The sequence below is a fragment of the Lithobates pipiens genome, unplaced genomic scaffold, assembly GCF_037356315.1.
Source record: "Lithobates pipiens isolate NorthernLeopardFrog02 unplaced genomic scaffold, aLitPip1_a1.2 Scaffold_19, whole genome shotgun sequence".
NCBI lineage: Eukaryota > Metazoa > Chordata > Amphibia > Anura > Ranidae > Lithobates > Lithobates pipiens.
Window position 1 is genome coordinate 504,095,425 of NW_027507764.1, and position 26,376 is coordinate 504,121,800.

At 44.9% G+C, this 26,376-nt stretch overlaps 1 protein-coding gene across 2 annotated transcripts in view; it reads right to left on the reverse strand.

Moving 5' to 3' along the window:
- NIPAL2 (NIPA like domain containing 2) overlaps positions 1–26,376 on the reverse strand; it is a 197,190-nt gene that overhangs the window by 37,492 nt on the left and 133,322 nt on the right. For both annotated transcript variants that reach the window (XM_077493087.1, XM_077493086.1), the window contains exon 6: positions 6,214–6,310. In XM_077493087.1, coding sequence (XP_077349213.1) covers positions 6,214–6,310 — 97 coding nt within the window. The remainder of the gene's footprint in view (positions 1–6,213; positions 6,311–26,376) is intronic.

A 26,376-nucleotide genomic window follows, 5' to 3' on the forward strand; every position in this document is an offset into this window, starting at 1 on the left:
GAGAGAATGGGGGAGACTTCAGTCACAGACAATGATGGATGGTGAGCTCACTCACACTGTTTGCAGTCAGCACCTCTCATTCAGATGTACCTGAGGCTGCTAGACTTCCAATTTTTGGCCCCCACTATCCTTTTCTGAGGCACAGTGCCAGGGATTGGAGTGTGGGCAGATACGGAGAGGTAGGGGTGGGAGAAAGAGGTGCAGATTGAGCCCTCTCTCCTCTCCCGTCGGTGTGGATGAATTGTTAGTTTTGTTAGTGCTGGCTTTGGGCAATGTAAAAAAAAAAAAAAAAAAAAAAAAAAGTATAATGCCGCGTACACATGGCCGGACTTTTCGAAGGACTAGGTCTGACGGTCTTCCCGACAGACTTTCGGTGGAGGTCCGATGGATTTTCCGAATGAACGGACTTGGCCACACACGAACAGACTAAGTCTGTTCAAAAGTCCATTCGTTTTGAACGTGATGATGTAAACGGGACTAAACAAGGAAGTTCATAGCCAGTAGCCAATAGCTGTCCTTGCCTCGTATTTGGTCCGTCGGACTAGCACACAGACGAATGGTTTTCCCGATTTTTAGTCCGTCGGAATTGAGTCCGTCGGATAGATTTGAAACATGTTCTATTTCTAGGTCCGTCTGACTAGCCCACACACGATCGGATTGTCCGACGGACTGATCCCGTTAGACCTAGTCTGCCGGAAAGTCCGGTTGTGTGTACGCGGCAACACAGACACTCTCAGCTTAGCCAACTGCAGCCAGAAAACCTGCTGGGAAGCCATAGTCCAGTCTGAATAATGTGTCCAGGTTTAAGGCAGTCTGAAATCCGGACGCATGTTTCCTAACCAGAACTGTCCAGGTGAATCCCGGACAGGTGGCAACCCTAGTTTTGACTGCAATCGGATTTTTTTCTCAGCTGCATGATTGTTCCAGGTCAGGGACTGAGAACATATTGAAGCCCCCATTCTTCTATTTCATATTCAGACTTTACAATTCACCTTCTAATAGCCATCTGTGCATCAGCCAATGCAATCTTTGTTGCTTAACAACCAAAGATAAAAGCAGATATAGGGCAGCATAAGTGCACTTTTCTATCAGGTTAAACTCTCCATAAAACTTTAATAGAAACATAAAAGAGTAAAAGCAAAAAAAGACCGAGTCAAGCCTGCCCCTATTTTTGTTTTGTTTTTAACCATTTTTCCTAAACATTTTTGCTTTTTGCAAACACGTCTAAAGTGTTGTTGTGACGATCCACTATTCTGCTGCAGGACTGTTCCAAGCATCAACTCATGTTCCTGTGATCTCTCCTGATTGGTTTTTGCCCTCAGACCTGTCGCCATTTTATCTGATCAGTACCATTTTGCAATTGAGGTTTCCATAAATGGACACTGTATTTTAAATGAGGTATAATGAAAGATCTCAATAGGGGAATCAACCTCCTTCCTTCTTCTGGTGATCCCTCTAGTGATGAATGCCAGATTGTTTTTCACCTCCTTCACTACGAGGTCACACCGTTTGATCATTGTGCAGTCATCTAAAGCACTTGACAAACACAAGGCTTGTGGGCCGAATCCGGCCCTCCAGGTCATTTCACGTGGCCCTCGCACCTTTCCTGCAGCTGCGGCATCCCCTCACCTTCGCCTCCCCTGGTCTCAGCATTCAGCAGATTCCAGCCCTTCTCTGATCCTCCTCCAGACCCTACACTTTCTGCTTCCCAGCTCCTCATCCAGCTTTTTCCTGACAGTAGCACAAGGTAATGGGGGTGCACTGTGATGTAAGGGAGCGTGGGGGACTCTTGACTCCTGATGGTGGAGGGGGTTTTGACATCTGATGTAAGGGGGGGCGGGGTGCTCTGGACATCTAGTTTTACAGATACAATTGTCCCTTTGAGGGCAACCATAATGCTGATATGGGCCACAAGTAAATTGAGTTTGACACCCCTGATCTAAATTAAGCGCTTCCAAACCTTTTTCATCTGTAGCGTTGATCAATATTGTACATGGAAGATTATTTTTACCAAAAGTGCAATATATATTATATATATATATATATATATATATATATATATATATATATATATATATATACACACACACACACACACACACACAAATATATATACACATACAGTGGTGTGAAAAAGTGTTTGCCCCCTTCCTCATTTCCTGTTCCTTTGCATGTTTGTCACACTTAAGTGTTTCGGAACATCAAACCAATTTAAACAATAGTCAAGGACAACACAAGTAAATACAAAATGCAATTTGTAAATGAAGGTGTTTATTATTAAAAGGTGAAAAAAAATCCAAACCATCATGGCCCTGTGTGAAAAAGTGATTGCCCCCCTTGTTAAAACATACTATAACTGTGGTTGTCCACACCTGAGTTCAATTTCTCTAGCCACACCCAGGCCTGATTATTGCCACACCTGTTCACAATCAAGGCATCACTTAAATAGGAGCTGCTTGACACAGTAAGGTCCACCAGAAGATCCTTAAAAAGCTACACATCATGCCGAGACCCAAAGAAATTCAGGAACAATTGAGAAAGAAAGTAATTGAGATCTATCAGTCTGGAAAGGGTTATAAAGCCATTTCCAAAGCTTTGGGAATCCAGCGAACCACAGTGAGAGCCATTATCCACAAATGGCGAAGACATGGAACAGTGGTGAACCTTCCCAGGAGTGGCCGGCCGCCCAAAATTACCCCAAGAGCGCAGCGACGACTCATCCAAGAGGTCACAAAAGACCCCACAACAACGTCCAAGGAACTGCAGGCCTCACTTGCCTCAGTTAAGGTCAGCGTTCATGCCTCCACCATCAGGAAAAGACTGGGCAAAAATGGCCTGCATGGCAGAGTTCCAAGGAGAAAACCACTGCTGAGCAAAAAGAACATCAAAGCTCGTCTCAATTTCTCCACAACACATCTTGATGATCCCCAAGACTTTTGGGACAACATTCTGTGGACCGATGAGACAAAAGTGGAACTCTTTGGAAGGTGTGTGTCCAAGTATATCTGGCGTAGAAAGAACACTGCATTTCATAAAAAGAACATTATACCAACAGTAAAATATGGTGGTGGTAGTGTGATGGTCTGGGGCTGTTTTGCTGCTTCAGGACCTGGAAGACTTGCCGTGATAAAAGGAACTATGAATTCTGCTGTCTACCAAGAGATCCTGAAGGAGAATGTCCCACCATCTGTTTGTGTACTCAAGCTGAAACGAACTTGGGTTCTGCAGCAGGACAATGATCCTAAACACACCAGCAAGTCCACCACCGAATGGCTGAAGAAAAACAAAATGAAGACTTTGGAGTGGCCTAGCCAAAGTCCTGACCTGAATCCTATTGAGATGTTGTGGTATGACCTTAAAAAGGCCGTTCATGCTCGAAAACCCTCTAATGTAACTGAATTAGGACAATTCTGCAAAGATGAGTGGGCCAAAATTCCTCCAGGACGCTGTAAAAGCCTCATTGCACGTTATCGCAAACGCTTGGTTGCAGTTGTTGCTGCTAAGGGTGGCCCAACCAGTTATTAGGTTTAGGGGGCAATCACTTTTTCACACAGGGCCATGATGGTTTGGATTTTTTTCACCTTTAATAATAAACACCTTCATTTACAAATTGCATTTTGTGTTTACTTGTGTTGTCCTTGACTATTGTTTAAATTGGTTTGATGTTCCGAAACACTTAAGTGTGACAAACATGCAAAGGAACAGGAAATGAGGAAGGGGGCAAACACTTTTTCACACCACTGTACATATTCACACACAAGTATTCATACCCGTTGAAATTTTTCACATTTTGTCATGTTAGAACCAAAAAACATAAATGTATTTTATTGGCATTTTATTTGATAGACCAACACAAAGTGGCACATAATTGTGAAGTGGAAGGAAAATGGTTTTCCAAATTTTTTACAAATAAATATGTGAAAAGTGTGGCGTGCGTTTGTATTCAGTCCCCCGAGTCAATACTTTGTAGAATCACCTTTCTCTGCAATTACAGCTGCAAGTCTTTTTGGGGATGTCTCTACCAGCTTTGCACAACCAGAGAGTTTCACCCATTCATACATAGGTGAGGTTGAAAAAAGACACAAGTCCAACCTATGTGTGCGATTATATGCCAGTATTACTTTGTATATCCCTGTATGTTGCGGTCATTCAGGTGCTTATCTAATAGCATCTGAACGACCTCAACATACAGGGATATACAATGTCATTCTTTGCAAAATTGCTTAAGCTCTGTCAGATTGGATGGAGAGTGTCTGAACAGCAATTTTGAAGTCTTGCCACAGATTCTTCATTGGATTTAGGTATGGACTTGACTGGGCCATTCTAACACATGAATATGCTTTGATCTAAACCATTCCATTGTAGCTCTGGTTGTGTGTTTAGGGGCATTGTCCTCTTGGCTCTAACGGGTTTTCTTCTAAGATTGCCCTATATTTGGCATCTTCCCATCTCGGACCAGCTTCCACCACCATGTTTCATGGTTGGCATGGCATGTTCAGGTTGATGTGCAGTGTTAGTTTTCCGTTACACATAGCGTTTAGCTTTTAGGCCAAAAAGTTTCATATTGGTCTCATCTGACCAGAGTACCTTCTTTCACATGTTTGCTGTGTTCCCTATATGTCTTCTCACAAACTGCAAACAGGACTTCTTATGGCTTTCTTTCAACAATGTCTTTATTCTTGCCACTCCTCCATAAAGGCCAGATTTGTGAAGTGCACGACTAATAGTTGTCCCGTGGACAGATTATCTCACCTGAGATGTGGATCTCTGCAGGTCCTCCAGAGTTACCATGGGCCTCTTGGCTGCTTCTCTGATTAACGCTCTACTTTCCCGGCCTGTCAGTTTAGGTGGAGATGGCCATGTCTTGGTAGGTTTGCAGTTGTGCAATACTCTTTTCATTTTCGAATGGTGGATTAAAAAGTGCTCTGAGAGATGTTCAAAGCTTGGGATATTTTTTTTATAACCTAACCCTGCTTTAAAACTTCTCCACAACTGTATCTATGACCTGTCCAGTGTGTTCCTTGGCCTTCATGATTTTGTTGGTTTACTATGGTTCTCTAACACACCTCTGAGGGCTTCACAGAACAGCTGTATGTATACTGAGATTAAATTACTCACAGGTGGACTCTATTTACTGATTAGATGTCTTCTGAAGGCAATTGGTTCCACTAGATTTTAGTTAGGGGTATTAGAGTAAAAGGGGGCTGAATACAAATATATATTACATATTTGTAAAAAATTTGGAAAACCATTTATTTTTTTCCTTCCACTTCACAATTATGTGTCACTTTATATTGGTCTGCCACATAAAATCCCAATAAAATACATTTACATTTTTGGTAGTAACATGGGGCAAAACGTGGAAAATTTCAAGGGGCATGAATACTTTTTCCAAGGCTATATATATATATATATATATATATATATATATATATATATATATATATATATATATATATATATATATATATATATATATATACACACATATATACACACACACACACACACACACACACACACACACATATATATATACACACACACGCTGAATTGACCTCTACCCAGTGCTCTCCCTTGCAGACTCACTACTTTAATATCATTGTCATTTAACCCTCATCTTGTGAGCCCAGGACATGCCTTTATGGATGCATCATCAATCCTCCTTGGGGTTCACAGGAGAACGCTACAGAAACAGCACTCAAGCCATTACTTGAGTGATGTTTCTTCATAACCTAGAACCAGCAGAAGCAAAGGATATGTAGCCTCATATGACAGAAGACCCCTCCTTGAAAAAGGGTATGCATGCAGCAATTAAAATTAAAATTGTTGGGTGTGTTAAAATTGGCCTTTAACTTCCTAGCATCTCTCAAAAACTGAAATACTAGTTTTCAGTGGATTGCCCCATTAGATTAAAGTTGTTATAATCACGGAAGTGCACTAGAAGAGTGCAGAGCCTGTCTTTAGCCCATTGTTCCAAACCGATATACACTTCTAAATCAAACAATATGCAATAACTTCAGTATTGGGCAATCTTGCACTAGAGAGAAAACACATGTCCCTACATATCATCCAAATGGTTTCAAATGAATCACAAAAACAAACATAACAGCAGATGTCTTCCAATAAGATTTTGATTTAAACAAATGCTAATGAAAAGAGAGAAGAAAATGACACGCAGACCTAGATACCATCAGACGACTCTGTACTTACCCAACAAAGCTACCAGAAGTAGCAAAACCACAATGTGATTCACTCCTTTCCTCTTGTACACGTAGAGCAAGATGCAGAACACAATCACTTCTAGGATCTGGAAAGGGAAGAACATTATTCAATCCTCTGATTTCACATTTTAGTGAGCTTGACAGACAAGGAGGGCTTTTTAAGTATGATGTCAGACTTCAGCAATGACTGCTACAGCTTTGGTGCCATGGTTGCACTGCGGGCATGGGGTAGTCTGTAGATCTCCTGACTTTTTGTATTTCCAAAAAATAAAAGGAAGCGCAACTCACATCAAAATCGGGCCAGTTTGTTCTAAACATAACGGATTAACCCAATTTATCTGTGCAGCACAGCCTGATTGGGCATAATAGAGTGGCAGTGGACCCTGCTTCCCTAAGCAGCAAGCCAACTGCATGGGAACATTTCCTGTGTGACATTTCAGCCCCAATAAAGAACTATGCTTCCTTTACTAGGTGAGCACCTAATAAAGATGTATACTACTTCATTATCAGGTGATCAGTAACATTACAAAGCGTGGCAGGGTAGAGGAATATGTTAACTTTAAGAATTGTGCCACCAGCTGCCAGGGGAGGGCTGGCAGGCTTAGGCCAGGGGGGCAAGTCCAGTCAAGTGGCCCATTGAACCACCGAATCAGCTCACTGATGGCCTTATTCAAAGCAGAAAAACCAAAATGCAATGCAGGCCCATTAGGGGCACCAGGGCGCCGCCCCCTCTCTCCTCTCCACCCCCTATATGTATCGTGCTGCAATTCACCTGCTGCCTGACCCACCAATAAGATGGGGTAAGTGGCAGGCATGCAGAGGGCGGGTGTCCTCCCAGATCAGTCCGCACCACTGACCGGGGGGTCTAGGAGGTGGCTGTGTGTGTCTGTGCTGCTGGCCGTGCGTGCCGGAGGGGGGGGGATTGGTTGGGCTAGTCCCCTGGTGAGGGTGTTAGATATGTCCGCTGGTGGGGGGGAGGGTGTTAGATAAGTCCGCTGGTGCTGGGGAGGGTGTTAGATAAGTCCGCTGGTGGGGGGGAGGGTGTTAGATAAGTCCGCTGGTGGGGAGAGGGTGCTAGAGAAAAATCAAAAGCAGCCACTGCCAAAATTTTAAATTGTCATGATGGCTATGCTATTAGAGGTGCGCATCTTCACTGGCCTCACGATTCGATTACGATTATCATGTCAACAATTCGATTCCGCAATGCATCATGGTTACTGTGCGCGGTTTTCTTAAAAAAAAATTCAAGCAGTCAGGAGAACTTAATTTTCTTATTTTATATGTTCTTAAAAAAAAAAAAAACACTCCGTGCATGCAGCAAAGTCTAATCACAGCAGACAACTTAGTTCCAGTTCCAACCTCCCCCACCAAAAAAAAAAAATATACTACAGGAGTTGATCAGAGACTGCAGACATACTACAGGAGATGATCAGAGACTGCAGACATAGTACAGGAGATGATCAGAGACTGCAGACATACTACAGGAGATGATCAGAGACTGCAGACATACTACAGGAGATGATCAGAGACTGCAGACATACTACAGGAGATGATCAGAGACTGCAGACATACTACAGGAGATGATCAGAGACTGCAGACATACTACAGGAGATGATCAGAGACTGCAGACATACTACAGGAGATGATCAGAGACTGCAGACATACTACAGGAGATGATCAGAGACTGCAGACATACTACAGGAGATGATCAGAGACTGCAGACATACTACAGGAGATGATCAGAGACTGCAGACATACTACAGGAGATGATCAGAGACTGCAGACATACTACAGGAGATGATCAGAGACTGCAGACATACTACAGGAGATGATCAGAGACTGCAGACATACTACAGGAGATGATCAGAGACTGCAGACATACTACAGGAGATGATCAGAGACAGCAGACATAGTACAGGAGATGATCAGAGACAGCAGACATAGTACAGGAGATGATCAGAGACAGCAGACGTACTACAGGAGATGATCAGAGACTGCAGACGTAGTACAGGAGATGATCAGAGACAGCAGACATACTACAGGAGATGATCAGAGACTGCAGACATAATACAGGAGATGATCAGAGACTGCAGACATAGTACAAGAGATGATCAGAGACTGCAGACGTAGTACAGGAGATGATCAGAGACTGCAGACGTAGTACAGGAGATGATCAGAGACTGCAGACATACTACAGGAGATGATCAGAGACTGCAGACATAATACAGGAGATGATCAGAGACAGCAGACATAGTACAAGAGATGATCAGACTGCAGACATGATGCGCCAAGTAGCCAGCACTAGGTCCTAATGCGCTGTTGCCATGGAGACAGAGACCAGTGCTATCAAATTTAGGTGCTGGGAAAGCACCCCTGGTTGTTCGCCCCACTGGTCCGCTGTCGGAGGATTCCCCCATCCACCTGGAATGTGTAGATGGGGGAATTGGATCATATTTTTTTCCAGTGTAATGACAAAAAAAAGGGATCAATATATGGGCTGCATAAGTGGCTTAGTGGTAAGTGGATGTTGGAAGAACAGAGCGGGGGAGGGAGACAGATAGGGGAGAGAAAGGGACAGATCAGTTATCAATGTGTAATGAGAAATGCAGAGCTCACTGATTCAGGGAGGAGGCTGGAAGTTCACACAGCTTGGAATGTGTGGCTGCTGCTGTTCATATCTCCCGCGCACCCTCCCCTCTCCCTCCTCTCTTCCCCCTCTCTCCTCTTCACAGCTGTACATCGGGATAGGAGAGTGGGCGGGCCAGGCAGACACAGGGAGAGAGAGGAGGAGGGGCTGTAGCTGTATGCAGTACATTCATTAGTCCGTTGCTAGGAGGGGGGGAGTGAACTTGGCTGGGCTGTGTGTGAGACACACCGCTCAGCTGCAGCCACCAGCCCCTAAATGTACAGACTGATCATTCTGTCCTATGGACGGAACAAATCAGTCTGTTTTTAATCTAACAGTGCAGGATCAGACAGACAGCTACATAAGCCCAGGAGCCCCTCCCCTGACGTGACTCACCTGGCCTGCCTCTGAGACTCATGGGAGGTGGGAGTTGTAGTTTGCTGCGCTCACACTTCCAGGAGCTTTAGTGCAGCCGGACTACAACTCCCACAATGCAGCAGCGCATCACAGCCTGGAAAAAAAAAAAAAATGAACATCCAGCCAGCGCAGCGGCTGTTTTAAAGATAATGTAGGCACCGGCCTGGGGGGAAATTTCCACCCTGCCCCCCGGCCCAGCCCGCCCCTGCCAGCTGCAAATATCTACCTCCTCACTCCCACCACTCTGTTTTGCAATTAGAAGGTTGGCCCTGGCCTCATGTGAGAGTGCTTCAGTGGACAATAACAAACAATTGGTGCTGTAACATGGCAAAGAGTCACATACCCACTCTTACCTGAAAGTACCATGTATTTTTCTTAAAGTGGCAGAAAAGCCTAAGCCTAACTATTCATAAAAATGTAACCCCCCCCCCGCTTCTCCTAGCAATCCCGCTTAAAGATCTGTGTATTTATCTATTTTTTTTCCAGTTCAGTCTAATCGACAACCCAGCACAGTCTCCCCTGCAGTAGCTACTCACTGACACAGGGGAGCTGCGGGATCACATGACTAGACTGGAAGAGATTAAAAATAGGTAAGTATACACATCTCTTTTATATAGGTTAGGCAGGATAGGTTAAGAAGGCAATTTTAAGAAAAGCGTGACTAGTTTTTTCTTCCACTTTAATTCCCAAATAAATAGCAGGCAGCTCAACTAAACCTTATGTTTAGGTATGGTGATATTTACAAATGTTACATTGTTCCAGTTTGGCCTTATATTGGACTAGTTTCTGAATTCCATGCAGAGCAGCACATGACATATATCTGGCTGGCAGTTCACCATGGGGGTTGAAGACTTCTTATATGTCTGTGTACCAAGTATGTCCCAGTGCTGGTTAATTTAGAAGCAGAGTACAAACAAGTTGATCGTATGCATTTGTATCATTCCAGTTTATTATCAGAAAAAAAGCGTGCTAAATCATAGTTAAAAAAAAGGGAGATGTATGAGATACAGTTAGTTTGTCATCATCCACACAAATCAGAGTCCAGTCTTTTGGTCTCCATGTCCCCCAACAAGTGTCACGTTGTTTTGCAGTGTACATCACATTTTTTTTTACACAGTTTCTGAACTGCACTGAAGATCTGACACTTCACTAATGAACTCCCCTGATATTTACATGGCCATTTGCAGACCAAAGGCTTTGCTGTTCATCGATTCCACTAATCCCCAATCATCCCAAAGTCGTGTACTCTAATGAGCTCATAGAGCTCAGAGCTGGCCAACACTTCTATCCCATGCTATGGTATTTGGAAATACATTTTCAACATTTAATTATTATTGTTAAAGAACAACTCTGTTCTATATGAAAACATTTCTATTGTTTATAATGGCACAGAAGAAGTTTAAATAGCCCAAATCTAATCATTAATATTTCCTTCTTGATCTCTGAAGTTGGGAAGGTTGCCAATATGCAAATTAGGTGCTCTTCTCAATCAAACATCCAGAATTGAGTTGAGTTGAGAATTACTTACTACTTAGAAAGCCCGGAGCAAAGAAAAGAATAGCATAGGCGCAGGGCGGCATGACAGGGTTAACAGGGACGCCAGGAGACAGTGAGAAGGCGGTACTAGTATCGGGCTGGGAGGGGAGGAGCAGAGGTAATGTGCTGAGGGGGCGGCTCCTCCCCTCCTCAGTCTGCTGATGCGAGCGAGCTTCCCACCCTCCCTCCCTTAGCTTTGGGGGGGGTTGTTGTTTTTTATTAATGCGTTTGCTTTATTTTACAGTATTGAGTTGTCGTGGCAGCGGCATGTTGTTGGTCTGTACGGATGAAGGATTTACCCCAGTGATGGAAGAGTGCGGGACCTATCGGTGGTATAGTACCCGTCAGTGGTGATACAGCTAACAGTAGTTTTAGCTGAAGTTGGTGATCAGGTGCACTGCGGTCAGCGTTTGGCCTCTGAGCTAGTTTGTCAGCTTGAGGTCTATTAGAGTTATGTATCGCAGTGCCGTAATGTTTATTGAGGGTGGTTGGTGGGTTTATCCTAGCACAGACCAATGGGAGGAGTTCAATGGAGGAAGTGCCTTAATACCTGAGTTTAGATGTTAATTAATGTTAATTATTTCGAATATTTTTATAATAAAGATAATTGGCTGCTACGGCCATGTTTTACGCCAGATTGGTGTGGTCTCAGTTTCTGGGGTATGTAAATGTAGGGGGCGTAGCAGTTGGTAAAGATTGAAAAAAAGGGGGAGTAAGTCACATATGTTATACAATAGTCATGTATTTATTTATTCCAAGCTTTTAAATATCACTGACAACACAGTGGATTTGCATTCTGAACATCAGTCCCTGCCCTCACGGAGCTTACATTGGAAGGTCCCTGTTCTCACACACACATAAACTCACACCTACTCTGGCCAAATTAGATGAAAACCATTTAATTTTCCGTCATCTCTTTGGAGGATGGGAGGAAACCTACACAGGCACAAAGAACAAGCAGACACTATGAAGGTAGTATCCTGGCCAGGACTTACACCGAGGGCCCAAGTGCTGCAAGGCTGAAGTGCCGACCATTAAAGCGGAACTTTGCTGTATCTGAGCACCAGATTAATTGTTCAATTCATTTTTCAAATTTGAAGCAAACTCCCTTATCCGACCATCTCTCCATGCTTTATTTTGCTGAAGAATCACTTTTAAAAGCATCCCCTAGCATTTCTGGCTGTGGCCATCTTGAGAAAGGGCAGAAGATTCATTTACTTTTTGGAATCCATCTGCCCTGAGCTTGAACATGGCAATCCCTTCACCCCACCATGTAAAATTCAAAATGCTAACCACAACATACAAGGCCATTCACAACATCGCCCCCATCTACATCACCAACCTCCTCTGGAGAAATCGCCCAAATCATCCCCTCCGCTCCTCCCAGGACCTCCTGCTCTCTAGCTCCCTTGTTACCTCCTCCAATGCTTGCCTTCAGGACTTCTCCAGAGCCTCTCCCATACTCTGGAACTCCCTGCCCCGGTATATTCGATCAGCCCGATCAGCCCCTACCACCACCACCCCCTCCCTTTAGAATGTAAGCTCTACGAGCAGGGCCCTCCTGTACCTTTTGTATTGAACTATACTGTAATTGTGTTGTCCCCCCCTATACATTGTAAAGCGATGCTTAAACTGTTGGCGCTATATAAATCGAGTATAATAATAATAATAATAAACATGCAGGCAGGAGGGTGTGCTTAGCTAAGAAAACCCCTCTTCCTCTCCTAAAGACTCCTTGGATGTTTGACATCATTTGCCTAGGTATGGAAACCAGGAATACAAAAAAAGATGCCACCAGAAATACAAAAAAGACGCCACTTACTGGCTATCTCAGTAAGAAGCATTGGAAGGCCAACAACAGGTACAAACAAGGCCAAGGATAAATCCCAAGGAAAAAAACAAAGCTTGGTTATTTTCCTTGGATTTATCCTTGGCCTTGTTTGTACATGGAAACCAGGAAGTAACTGAACAAATGTATAAAAAAAAAATAATGGTTAAAACAAGTAAATACGATATACTTTCCTATCTATTTACCAAGGCTAGCAGCATGAGGAATAAAAGTAGTCAGTGCTGACTGAGAGGGTGGAGTCCCACTTTAAGTCACGTGCATCAAAATGTTCTTTTATGTTATAAATTGCAGTGGGGTAGCATTTCTAATTTTCTTTGGTAACTTTACAGACTACAGTATGTATCTTTGAACATATAACAACAGTAATGGTGAAGTAAAGATAAGGAAGGGTAAATGTGGGCATGGGGGTGGTGTTGGGTAGAGGAAATGTTAACATTACTACTCTTGTTCTCTCTCATCAGATGTTATAGTTTCATTTAACAATTTATATTGCCGTGCAGTTTTCAGGCAACAAATAGTAGCCTCTTTTTTCATATTAGGGACTGGCACAAGAAAAACTGTGGTTTTAATTATCAATGGTAGACACATTTTAGTATATTGTCCTATTGTATTATAAAAGTAATAATTTACCTAATCTCTGATAGGTTATTCTTGCTTGTACCAGCACACTTTGCACAGCATTTAAAATCCTGAATGCAAAATCATAAACAGATAATACAGCCCATATTAATAACATCCACGTAAGCACACAATTACCAGCAAGATTCCTTTAGTTTATCACTTTGTACAACATTTTATTAATATTCTCAGCCCTTCATAAACCAAATTTCTCAGCATGCCTGGCATATAACAGACTGGTAATAATCCATTCCACAAAATTTCCATGCAAAGGCCAGAACATTCAGACTCAGATCCTTAATCTAATGAATCTCTAATGGTGGGGTGCTATCCAAAACACAATTTTACATGGTATCCTGATTTTGGAGAAGGAATCGAACTCCAAACATATGTTTAAATTCATTCTGATGATCAAAGGCTAAGTTGGAAATGGATTACAAGAAAAAAAGTTTTGGTTCTAGTGCAGTGGGTAAAGTGGATCTATAGCTTTAAAATTAAACATTGCTGGCAGGCAGTGGCGGCCTAGGGATTTTTTTTTGGGGGGGCAAACAGTATACCTTATGCCACCCCCCCTCCGGTCAGTCGGTAGCACTTACCCCATCACTGGTGGCTTCCCCTGTTCGGCGGCCTCCCATTCTACTGCTCTCCACGGGTCTTCATGGCGACAGCGGCGGCTTCCGTTTCCTCCCTCCTCCTCAGTGGTCAATCGGGAGTTTTCTCTTTTCGGCCAATTGGAAAATGGGTCTCACACCCACTTTTGATTGGCCGGATTGAGGATCAGTGTTTCAACAGTGAATATTCATACGCTGTTGTAACACACCTGGGTGGGATCAGAGCGCATTTTTTTTGACCCAAGCCCACTCTATTTTTAAGCCTATTAGAGCCTCTAGCTCTAATCAGGTGCTTAAAAAAAAACCCCGGCCGCTGCAATGCATGTGCCCGGTGTCCTGAAAGGGGCCGGACGCATGAATAGGGAGTGGCCACAGCAGCCGTGAATAGATTCATGACTATCCATAGCATATAGGGGGTGGCGTAGAGATAGGGGGCAGCGCCTGGGTGCCCCTAATGGACGGGGCGCCCCTGCTGGCAGACTTTTACTACAGAAGGGACTTTGTGGGGTTGATTGACTAATGGCAAAAAAGGCCCCTTTCACATGGGCCGGATTTGTTTTTCTCAGCAGGGGATCTGTCCGCCGACTCCCTGCTAAACTGAGCAGAGTGGCTGGATGGCACATCTGTGCCCGCTCCACTTATGTAGAGCGAACATGGACACAGCCCACTCTGCTCTATAGGAAGTTGGATGTAAACACATTGGCTGTCCATTTATACCTGACTGCCCGCTGATCAGATGTGGCCAGATGGAAGAGAACAGTTCCCCTGCCGTTTGTTTTTGCTGGATCGTTTGGAGGTAGGCATGTGTAAATATCTGCTGCTCCATAGAGGAGAATGGCAGGTCCAATCATGTCTGCCTGAAAAATGGACAGGCGAACCCGATCAGACCACTTATGTGTGGTGATCAAATACCACCAAAATAAAGCTCCATTTGTGGGAAAAAAATGATAAAATTTTCATTTGGGTACAGTTTAGCATGACTGCGCAATTGTCAGTCAAAGTGCGACAGCGCTGAAAGCTCAAAATTGGTCTGGGCAGGAAGGCGTTTAAGTGCCTGGTATTGAGGTGGTTAAAATGAACTAAAGTCTCATTTTTTTTTCTTTTCTAGAAATAACAAGCATGTTATACGTACCTTCTCTATGCCATGGTTTTGCACAGAGGAGCCAGGATCCTCCACTTCTCGGTTCCCACGCTGGCACTCCTGGCTCTTCCTCCCTGCTTGGTGCCCCCACAGCAAGCAGCTTGTACTCACAATGTGGATTTCCCCCACTTGCTTGCTGTGGGGGAAACCCATGCAGACACGCTCCTGACACGCGGCTCTGTGTGTCCATTCACATACTGAGCCACCACTCAACCCTGTCCCCTCTGTCTCCTGATTGGCTCACTGGCTGTGATTGACAGCAGCGGGAACCAAGTGCTCCTGCTGCTGCAAAAAGCCAATCAGGAGTGCGAGTCCCTGGAAGAGGCAAAGCTCTTGTGAACATTGTTGGATTGAGAGGAGGGCTCAGGTAAGTATTAGGGGGGTTTGGGGGGGCTACTGTTCACAGAAGGCTTTTTTTACCTTCATGCATAGAAGGTAAAATGCATGAAGGTAAAAAACCTTGTGCCTTTACACCCACTTTAGTATCTAGCAGCACTAGGGTCGCCGGTTCGAATGCCACCCTAGCCACCCACTAGCTGCCTGGAGTTCACATGTTCTCCCTGTGCCTGCGTGGGTTACCCTGGGTACTCCGGTTTCCTCCCACACTCCAAAAGACATGCTGGTAGGTTTATTGGCTCCTGTCTAAATTGGCCCTAGTATGTGAATGTATGAATGTGACTTAGGGACCTTAGATTGTAAGCATCTTGATGTGAATATGTAATACATACATATATTAATACAAAGTGCTGTGTAAATTGATGGCACTATATAAGTACCTGTAATAAAAATAATAATGCCCGTCAATAAAACGCACAACAGAGACACACATTAGTGCACATCAAAATATGCTCCACTATGTTACGACGTCGCCCATTATGTTTAGGGAAGGAAATCTGTGGTAATTGACTTAATTACAAGTTTTCTCCAACAATCGTAATGCCTAGAAATCAGATTTCACCTTTCCTCATGTTACAGCAGATTAAAGCTAAACTCCAATATAACCAAATCTTGTCTAAATACAAGAGGCATATGTATTCTTACTGGAATCTTGGTGTGTTTTGTGTATTTTTTCCAGATCTGTAAATTAATGCAGTGTCAAATGTTGCCTCTTTGTAAAAGCTTCCTGTAATAAAGACTGGTCATTCCTCCTCTCTCTGCTTGTGCAAAGTGTCACATACATGATAGGAGACTGAAATGAAGAGGTTGGCCTTTCTTATGTCTCCAGCCCCCATCCCATTGAAGGTGGAACAGAAGGTACTGAGGGACTTGAGTGCCTGCAGATGTTAATGGGAGAACTTGCAGCAGGAGATGTGGTCCTAAGGAGACTGGCAAACCAATGGATCAGGAACAGTAGTAATGTTCAGAAGTCTAGTGCAGGTTAAAGAGGCACTCTGTTTACACTGTTGGATCAGGACATGCAGCTTGTCAGAACTCTCAGCAGGAACATGCAGCGGTACAAAGAGCTTGCACAGCAGACAGCCAAACAGGCACACGAATGAACATGAACACAGGATCAGAGACAGAAGCGTGGTCGCAGGAATAGTCAGGGTCATCAACAGGTGGGCAGAGAGGTTCAAAATCACAAGCAAAGTCAGGAACGGAGCCGGGTCAGGAATAATCAAAAGGTCAGAAGCAGAATCCAAGGTCAGGTCAGGACAAAGCCAGGTCAGCAACAAGGGAATCATAGAGGATAAATGCAGGACACAGGTTAAGATCAGTCAGCACACAACATGGACATGAGCACCCTTTAAATAGCCAGTCTGACAACGACAGGTATTGTGTACGTGCACACGAGTGCGCATTCACAAATCCTTGCACGCATGCTCCTAGTAACCAATCTGTGGTAAATACCATGCGCATATCTGCGCACCAGACGTCTCACAGGGATTCCCTGACACAAAGTGACTGGTCTGGTCTTCTGCATGTAGCCTGTAATGGGTGGGGCCTGGTGGCTCTGCTCTCTGCACTGGCTATGTACAGCACAGTGAATATGCCACAGCTACTTTTACAAGGTGATATCTGAGTAAAGGCATTTGGTACTCACAATGTTGATTTATATATCCTTTGCGCCTATTAGGAAATATACTTCAATTGAAGTTTTAGCTCCCAGAGTTCATCATAAAGTTGCTTGCAGATCAGTGCCTATGTGTTACTGCAGTTAGTTTTTCCCTCTGTATAAGCCAGGAAATCCTTATTTCAATTGTATACTAGCAGAAGGCAGACCTTTATAATAAAATAACAATATACTGCAAAACCGCTGGCAGGAAACAAATAAAGTTTTGCTTTATAGATTTGTTAATCAAATGATGATACTTATTTACGCCCAAGCAAATTTTTTTTTTTTTTATTCGCTTTCTATTTTTTACTTGTGGAAACACACAGAACAGATGGTTATGGAAGGTATGACATCATTTAATTAAGAATTACATTCATTGTCACAGTAACAGTGAATTTATAAGGTGCACAGGGCTGAGCAATTCTTTGGATTCTCACCATCTACACCGGTAATTGGAAATCTCTGACATTCTCTGCTTCTCATGCCATCGGGGTGTTATAGTCACAGTGTTTTTTCATCCATAAATCTGTTCATGCACTGACATTTGAATGGATTAGACAGGATAAATCAGTGGTTGCTGTGTCTATGTTAGGATAAATCAATATGAACAATGTCACAAGGACAGCACAGATTACCAATGCAATGGCAACGAGCCAAACTGTGCACTAATTGATGTCACTCTGCTGTCAGTGCGTGGAATACTAATGAAACATGCTTAGAGATGCAAAATGCAGCGTTATTATTCTGGAAATACTAAAAAATATATTTTGGGAAAATAATAAATGTCGTCAAGAATGAATATTAGAATGACAGCCTGCTGGCTGACAAAAAAAAAAAAAAAAAAAACTAAAACAGATTCCTCCATCCACCTCCCCAACCAGGAAATTCTATTCTGACAGTGGCTCCCACTGCAGTCAGAATACACTGATCAGGAGCTGCAGCCGTTGATCAACAAAGGTTTTCCAGTGTGTCCATTCCTACAGAATATGACCCAATTATTGACTTATGTCAAACAGGGAAGGCCTCACAGATCAAAATTTGGCTAGTCACTTCTGAACCAGCTGAATATAAATCTGTCTATGCCCAGCTTAAGTTGTCTGGTGGAAACAATGCCCTTTGGGAAGAATCTCAGGTATGTTGAGAAACAAATCAATGCAATTTACACCTTTTCATCAAAAAAGCGGTGCAAAGAGCTTGTACAGCAGACCGCCAAACAGGCACCTGAATGAACATGAACACAGGATCAGAGACAGAAGCGTGGTCGCAGGAATAGCCAGGGTCATCAACAGGTGGGCAGAGAGGTTCCAAATCATGAGCAAAGCCAAACTCAGGAACGGAGCCAGGTCAGGAATAAACGAAAGGTCAGAAGCAGAATCCAAGGTCAGGTCAGGACAAAGCCGGGTCAGCAACAAGGGAATCATAGAGGATAAATGCAGGATATTGGTTAAGATCAGTCAGCACACAACATGGGCATGAGCACCCTGATCAACAAAAGTTTTCCAGTGTGTGTCCATTCCTACAGAATATGACCTAATTATTGACTTATGTCAAATAAGGAAGGCCTCACAGATCAAAATTCGGCTAGTCACTTCTGAACCAGCTGAATATCAATCTGTCTATGCCCAGCTTAAGTTCTCTGGTGGAAACAATTCCCTTTGGGAAGAATCAATCAACGCAATTTACACCTTTTCATCAAAAAGTTTTTAGAGTCTTATAGGACAAGGTGGAGAGGAGGGGCAGATGATATCACAATCTACCCTTGTCCAATCAAGACAGGATATAAGTGATAAAAAGAGTAAGATGTAGGGGAAAAATCAATGCTTTATTTTTTTTTTATTTTTTTTTTACACCTTTTCATTTAAGAATCTTTAGAGTGTTATTGGACAAGGTGAAGAAGTGGGGCAGATGATGTCACAATCTACCCTCATCCAATCAAGGCAGGATATAAGGGATAGAAAGTGTAAAATGCAGAGGAAGAATTGATGCAATCTGGTTTTATCTCAGAATTTTAAAGTGTTGCTGGATGCGGTAGAGAGGAGGCAGATGGATGTTACATAGTTGCATCGTTAGGCTGATTGAAAAAAAGACACCAGTCCATATAGTTCAACCAATAAAAAGGAGGAAAAAAACAAAAAAAAAAAAATCTATATACACAATTCCATACCCACAGCTGAACCAGAGGAAGGCAAAATACCCCACAAAAGCATGTTTCAATTTACTCCAGCATGAGAAAAAAATTCTTCCTGATCCCCCAAGGCGGCAAATCGGATGTTCCCTGGATCAACTTTACCTATAAATGTTAGTATCCAGTTATATTATGTACATGTAGGAAAGAATCCAGGCCTTTTTAACCACTTCAATACAGGGCATTTTCACTGCCTTCCTGCCCAGACCAATTTTCAGCTTTCAACGCTGTTACATTTTGAATGACAGTTGCGCGGTCATGCAACACTGTACCCATATTCAATTTTGATTATTTTTTTCCCACAAATAGAGCTTTCTTTTGGTGGTATTTGATTACCTCTGCGGTTTTTATTTTTTGCGCTATAAACAAAAAAAGAAACAATTTTGAAAAATTTTGCACAATATTTTCTACTTTTTGCTATAATAAATATCCCATAAAAAAAAACAAAAAAACAATTTTTTCCTAAGTTTAGGCCGATATGTATTCTTCTACATATTTTTGGTAAATAAAAAAATCGCAATAAGCATATATTTATTGGTTTACGCAAAAGTTATAGCGGCTACAAAATGCTCTGCGCTCCACAGCCCTCCTGTGTTCTAACCGGCAGTGTTAGCAACTTCCTACAGGAACGTGTATTCCATCCTGGAAGGCTGAGTATAGTGAGTAGTGATGGCCGAACGGTTCGCCCGGCGGTCGTTTCGCGGCGAATTTCCGACTTTCGCCGTCCGCGGGTTCGAACGCCTTTTTCCGTCGTTCGCCCCGGCGGACTTACGTGTTTAATGTATACAAGAACTTTAACCTTTCGTGACACGTTTATCATGTGTTACAGGACAACCAATTGAGACATGACAGCTCATGGACACTTGGACATTCCCCCTAACCTATAAATACACCCGATCCGGTGGCCATTTTACATTCTTTCTTCTGTCACTGTAGGGAAAGGATCCTGTGTGGAGTAGGGACAGAGAAAACGCTAGCTATTTGGTACACAAAAGTTCTTTTCAGGACTGGTATAGGTGTTAGGTCAGCAGCCTGAGTTTCTTTTGTCAGTTTAGATAAAGGGACAGAGCGCTGTATGCTGCTATTTTAGGGACAGCTCAGCCAGATTAGTCTTTCTTCATCATCATCATCATCATCATCATTAGCTGTTACTATCAGGTCCACAAAAGAGCTGTTCCAGCTAATCGTTCCAGCCTACTCTTTTTTGCCAATTTGTATAGGGACAGGCAGGAAGCAGTGTGTCAGGCAGTGAGGATAATTTTAAAGACTTGCTGTTACTATTAGTTCCACAAAGGTTCTTTTCAGGACTGGTATCAGTGGTACGGTAATAGGCTTGTACACGTATAATATTCTTTCTTCCAAATATAGAAAGAATATTATACTTGACTGCTGCCCTTCTGCTGCAGTCTGCTAATCATTCACAACTCACTTGTTCCACAAAGCTCTTTATCAGGACTGGTAACTTGGTCTGTCTAGGGTGCTACGGTACATAGGCTTGGGTGCGGTACAGTCTGCTGTTCTGTAAGGACCGCTATCGGTCCACAATAGATAGGGTTGCCGTGCACTACTGCTGACCGCTGCCCTATACTGCAGCAGTCCTTCAGCGGTATAGGGACTGACGCACAGTCTGCTAAACACTAATACACAACCTGCTTGGTCCACAAAAGTTCTTATAAGGACTGGTAACTTGGTATAGGGTGCTACGGTACATAGGCCTGAGTGCGTTACAGTCTGCTGTTCTGTAAGGACCGCTATCGGTCCACAATACATAGGGTTGACGTGCACTACTGCTGACCGCTGCCCTATACTGCAGCAGTCCTTCAGCGGTATAGGGACTGACGCACAGTCTGCTAAACACTAACACACAACCTGCTTGGTCCACAAAAGTTCTTATAAGGACTGGTAACTTGGTATAGGGTGCTACGGTACATAGGCCTGAGTGCAGTACAGTCTGCTGTTCTGTAAGGACTGCTATCGGTCCACAATACATAGGGTTGCCGTGCACTACTGCTGACCGCTGCCCTATACTGCAGCAGTCCTTCAGCGGTATAGGGACTGACGCACAGTCTGCTAAACACTAATACACAACCTGCTTGGTCCACAAAAGTTCTTATAAGGACTGGTAACTTGGTATAGGGTGCTACGGTACATAGGCCTGAGTGCGTTACAGTCTGCTGTTCTGTAAGGACCGCTATCGGTCCACAATACATAGGGTTGCCGTGCACTACTGCTGACCGCTGCCCTATACTGCAGCAGTCCTTCATTGGTATAGGGACTGACGTACAGTCTGCTAATCACTAACACACAACCTGCTTGGTCCACAAAAGTTCTTATAAGGACTGGTAACTTGGTATAGGGTGCTACGGTACATAGGCCTGAGTGCGTTACAGTCTGCTGTTCTGTAAGGACCGCTATCGGTCCACAATACATAGGGTTGCCGTGCACTACTGCTGACCGCTGCCCTATACTGCAGCAGTCCTTCATTGGTATAGGGACTGACGTACAGTCTGCTAATCACTAACACACAACCTGCTTGGTCCACAAAAGTTCTTATAAGGACTGGTAACTTGGTATAGGGTGCTACGGTACATAGGCCTGAGTGCGTTACAGTCTGCTGTTCTGTAAGGACCGCTATCGGTCCACAATACATAGGGTTGCCGTGCACTACTGCTGACCGCTGCCCTATACTGCAGCAGTCCTTCAGCGGTATAGGGACTGACGCACAGTCTGCTAAACACTAACACACAACCTGCTTGGTCCACAAAAGTTCTTATAAGGACTGGTAACTTGGTATAGGGTGCTACGGTACATAGGCCTGAGTGCAGTACAGTCTGCTGTTCTGTAAGGACCGCTATCGGTCCACAATACATAGGGTTGCCGTGCACTACTGCTGACCGCTGCCCTATACTGCAGCAGTCCTTCATTGGTATAGGGACTGACGTACAGTCTGCTAATCACTAACACACAACCTGCTTGGTCCACAAAAGTTCTTATAAGGACTGGTAACTTGGTATAGGGTGCTACGGTACATAGGCCTGAGTGCGTTACAGTCTGCTGTTCTGTAAGGACCGCTATCGGTCCACAATACATAGGGTTGCCGTGCACTACTGCTGACCGCTGCCCTATACTGCAGCAGTCCTTCATTGGTATAGGGACTGACGTACAGTCTGCTAATCACTAACACACAACCTGCTTGGTCCACAAAAGTTCTTATAAGGACTGGTAACTTGGTATAGGGTGCTACGGTACATAGGCCTGAGTGCGTTACAGTCTGCTGTTCTGTAAGGACCGCTATCGGTCCACAATACATAGGGTTGCCGTGCACTACTGCTGACCGCTGCCCTATACTGCAGCAGTCCTTCATTGGTATAGGGACTGACGTACAGTCTGCTAATCACTAACACACAACCTGCTTGGTCCACAAAAGTTCTTATAAGGACTGGTAACTTGGTATAGGGTGCTACGGTACATAGGCCTGAGTGCGTTACAGTCTGCTGTTCTGTAAGGACCGCTATCGGTCCACAATACATAGGGTTGCCGTGCACTACTGCTGACCGCTGCCCTATACTGCAGCAGTCCTTCAGCGGTATAGGGACTGACGCACAGTCTGCTAAACACTAACACACAACCTGCTTGGTCCACAAAAGTTCTTATAAGGACTGGTAACTTGGTATAGGGTGCTACGGTACATAGGCCTGAGTGCAGTACAGTCTGCTGTTCTGTAAGGACCGCTATCGGTCCACAATACATAGGGTTGCCGTGCACTACTGCTGACCGCTGCCCTATACTGCAGCAGTCCTTCATTGGTATAGGGACTGACGTACAGTCTGCTAATCACTAACACACAACCTGCTTGGTCCACAAAAGTTCTTATAAGGACTGGTAACTTGGTATAGGGTGCTACGGTACATAGGCCTGAGTGCGTTACAGTCTGCTGTTCTGTAAGGACCGCTATCGGTCCACAATACATAGGGTTGCCGTGCACTACTGCTGACCGCTGCCCTATACTGCAGCAGTCCTTCATTGGTATAGGGACTGACGTACAGTCTGCTAATCACTAACACACAACCTGCTTGGTCCACAAAAGTTCTTATAAGGACTGGTAACTTGGTATAGGGTGCTACGGTACATAGGCCTGAGTGCGTTACAGTCTGCTGTTCTGTAAGGACCGCTATCGGTCCACAATACATAGGGTTGCCGTGCACTACTGCTGACCGCTGCCCTATACTGCAGCAGTCCTTCAGCGGTATAGGGACTGACGCACAGTCTGCTAAACACTAACACACAACCTGCTTGGTCCACAAAAGTTCTTATAAGGACTGGTAACTTGGTATAGGGTGCTACGGTACATAGGCCTGAGTGCAGTACAGTCTGCTGTTCTGTAAGGACCGCTATCGGTCCACAATACATAGGGTTGCCGTGCACTACTGCTGACCGCTGCCCTATACTGCAGCAGTCCTTCATTGGTATAGGGACTGACGTACAGTCTGCTAATCACTAACACACAACCTGCTTGGTCCACAAAAGTTCTTATAAGGACTGGTAACTTGGTATAGGGTGCTACGGTACATAGGCCTGAGTGCAGTACAGTCTGCTGTTCTGTAAGGACCGCTATCGGTCCACAATACATAGGGTTGCCGTGCACTACTGCTGACCGCTGCCCTATACTGCAGCAGTCCTTCATTGGTATAGGGACTGACGTACAGTCTGCTAATCACTAACACACAACCTGCTTGGTCCACAAAAGTTTTTATAAGGACTGGTAACTTGGTATAGGGTGCTACGGTACATAGGCCTGAGTGCAGTACAGTCTGCTGTTCTGTAAGGACCGCTATCGGTCCACAATACATAGGGTTGACGTGCACTACTGCTGACCGCTGCCCTATACTGCAGCAGTCCTTCAGCGGTATAGGGACTAAGAGTTTTGTCACAGGGTGATTTAAAAAATGACAGGCAGAGGAAGAGGCAGGCCCTTCCGCAGGGGTGGTAGGGGTAGGGCAGGAGCAACAGCCTTGAGCCAAAGTGGGAAGTTGCAGAAGGTGCGTTCAATTACTTTAAAGGACGCACCAGACTTGGTTGAGTGGCTCACTCAGCCTTATTCTTCTGCACCCTCCTCATCCTCTCGATCTGCACCCTCTTCTTCACTCTCTGCTATGTGCACCCCCAAAGACACTACCACCAACAACACCACCACCACCACATACCTTCCGCTTGAGTGCAAATGGGGGCCTTCATGCTCCAGTGTTTTAATAGGGACCCCCGTATAAAAAGCATGAGGGTCAAGGACCAGTACTGGGTGGCAACGTACTTAGATCCCCGGTACAAACACAAAATGGCGGAAATGTTACCGCCGTCGCAGAGGGCTGTCAGAATGCAGCACTTCCAGGCCTTGCTTCGAGAAATGCTGCATTCTGCTTTTGCGTGCGCTGGCAGAGGAGCAATTCCCACTCCCAGAGAAGGATTTGCGGGTACCAATCCAACAGCGCCTGCAAGAAGAGGCCGGTTTGAAGATGTGTTGGTGACTTCGGATATGAGGTCATTCTTTCAGCCGACCCATCGACAGGTGTCATCCGGATCCAGCATCAGGGAACGCCTAGACCGTCAGGTGTCCGACTACATTGGGTTAACGGCCGATGTGGACGCTCTGAGGAGTGATGAACCCCTAGACTACTGGGTGGGCAGGCTTGACCTCTGGCCAGAGCTTGCCCAATTTGCAATCGAACTGTTGGCTTGCCCCTCATCCAGTGTCCTGTCCGAAAGGACGTTCAGCGCAGCAGGGGGGATTGTGACCGATAAGCGTACTCGCCTAGCTCACGACAGTGTTAACTACCTCACATTTCTAAAAATGAATGAGGCATGGATCTCGGAGGAATTCAACACATGTGATCAGTAGACCATGTATATGTCTATAAACAATTTTTGGAATCAAGCACACAGACCTTCTTAATTCATTTGGCTCACTTCCCTGACCCAAAAAAGCACACCGTACTATATGCCCCTACCCTCCTCTTTGAAGAGGTTGAGCGGTGTCATATTTCTACTGGGGCTGCTTATTATGAGGGGTTCCCACCATCCCTGTGCTGTGCTGACTTCCTCCTGGGTGTTCTTATTATGAGGGGCTCCCACCATCCCTGTGCTGTGCTGACTTCCTCCTGGGGGTTCTTATTATGAGGGGCTCCCACCATCCCTGTGCTGTGCTGACTTCCTCCTGGGGGTTCTTATTATGAGGGGATCACACCATCCCTGTGCTGTGCTGACTTCCTCCTGGGGCTGCTTACGGTGCTGCTGTCAGCGCTGTATGTCACGGAGCTGCTGTCAGCGCTGTATGTCACGGAGCTGCTGTCAGCGCTGTATGTCACGGAGCTGCTGTCAGCGCTGTATGTCACGGAGCTGCTGTCAGCGCTGTATGTCACGGAGCTGCTGTCAGCGCTGTATGTCACGGAGCTGCTGTCAGCGCTGTATGTCACGGAGCTGCTGTCAGCGCTGTATGTCACGGAGCTGCTGTCAGCGCTGTATGTCACGGTGCTGCTGTCAGCGCTGTATGTCACGGAGCTGCTGTCAGCGCTGTATGTCACGGAGCTGCTGTCAGTGCTGTATGTCACGGAGCTGCTGTCAGCGCTGTATGTCACGGAGCTGCTGTCAGCGCTGTATGTCACGGAGCTGCTGTCAGCGCTGTATGTCACGGTGCTGCTGTCAGCGCTGTATGTCACGGAGCTGCTGTCAGCGCTGTATGTCACGGAGCTGCTGTCAGTGCTGTATGTCACGGAGCTGCTGTCAGCGCTGTATGTCACGGAGCTGCTGTCAGCGCTGTATGTCACGGAGCTGCTGTCAGCGCTGTATGTCACGGTGCTGCTGTCAGCGCTGTATGTCACGGAGCTGCTGTCAGCGCTGTATGTCACGGAGCTGCTGTCAGCGCTGTATGTCACGGAGCTGCTGTCAGCGCTGTATGTCACGGAGCTGCTGTCAGCGCTGTATGTCACGGAGCTGCTGTCAGCGCTGTATGTCACGGTGCTGATGTCAGTGCTCTGTATTACGGTGCTGCTGTCAGTGCTCTGTATCTCCTGCACCCTCTTGTTTGCCTACCCTGGTCCCTGACCTTCCCTCTCCTCCATT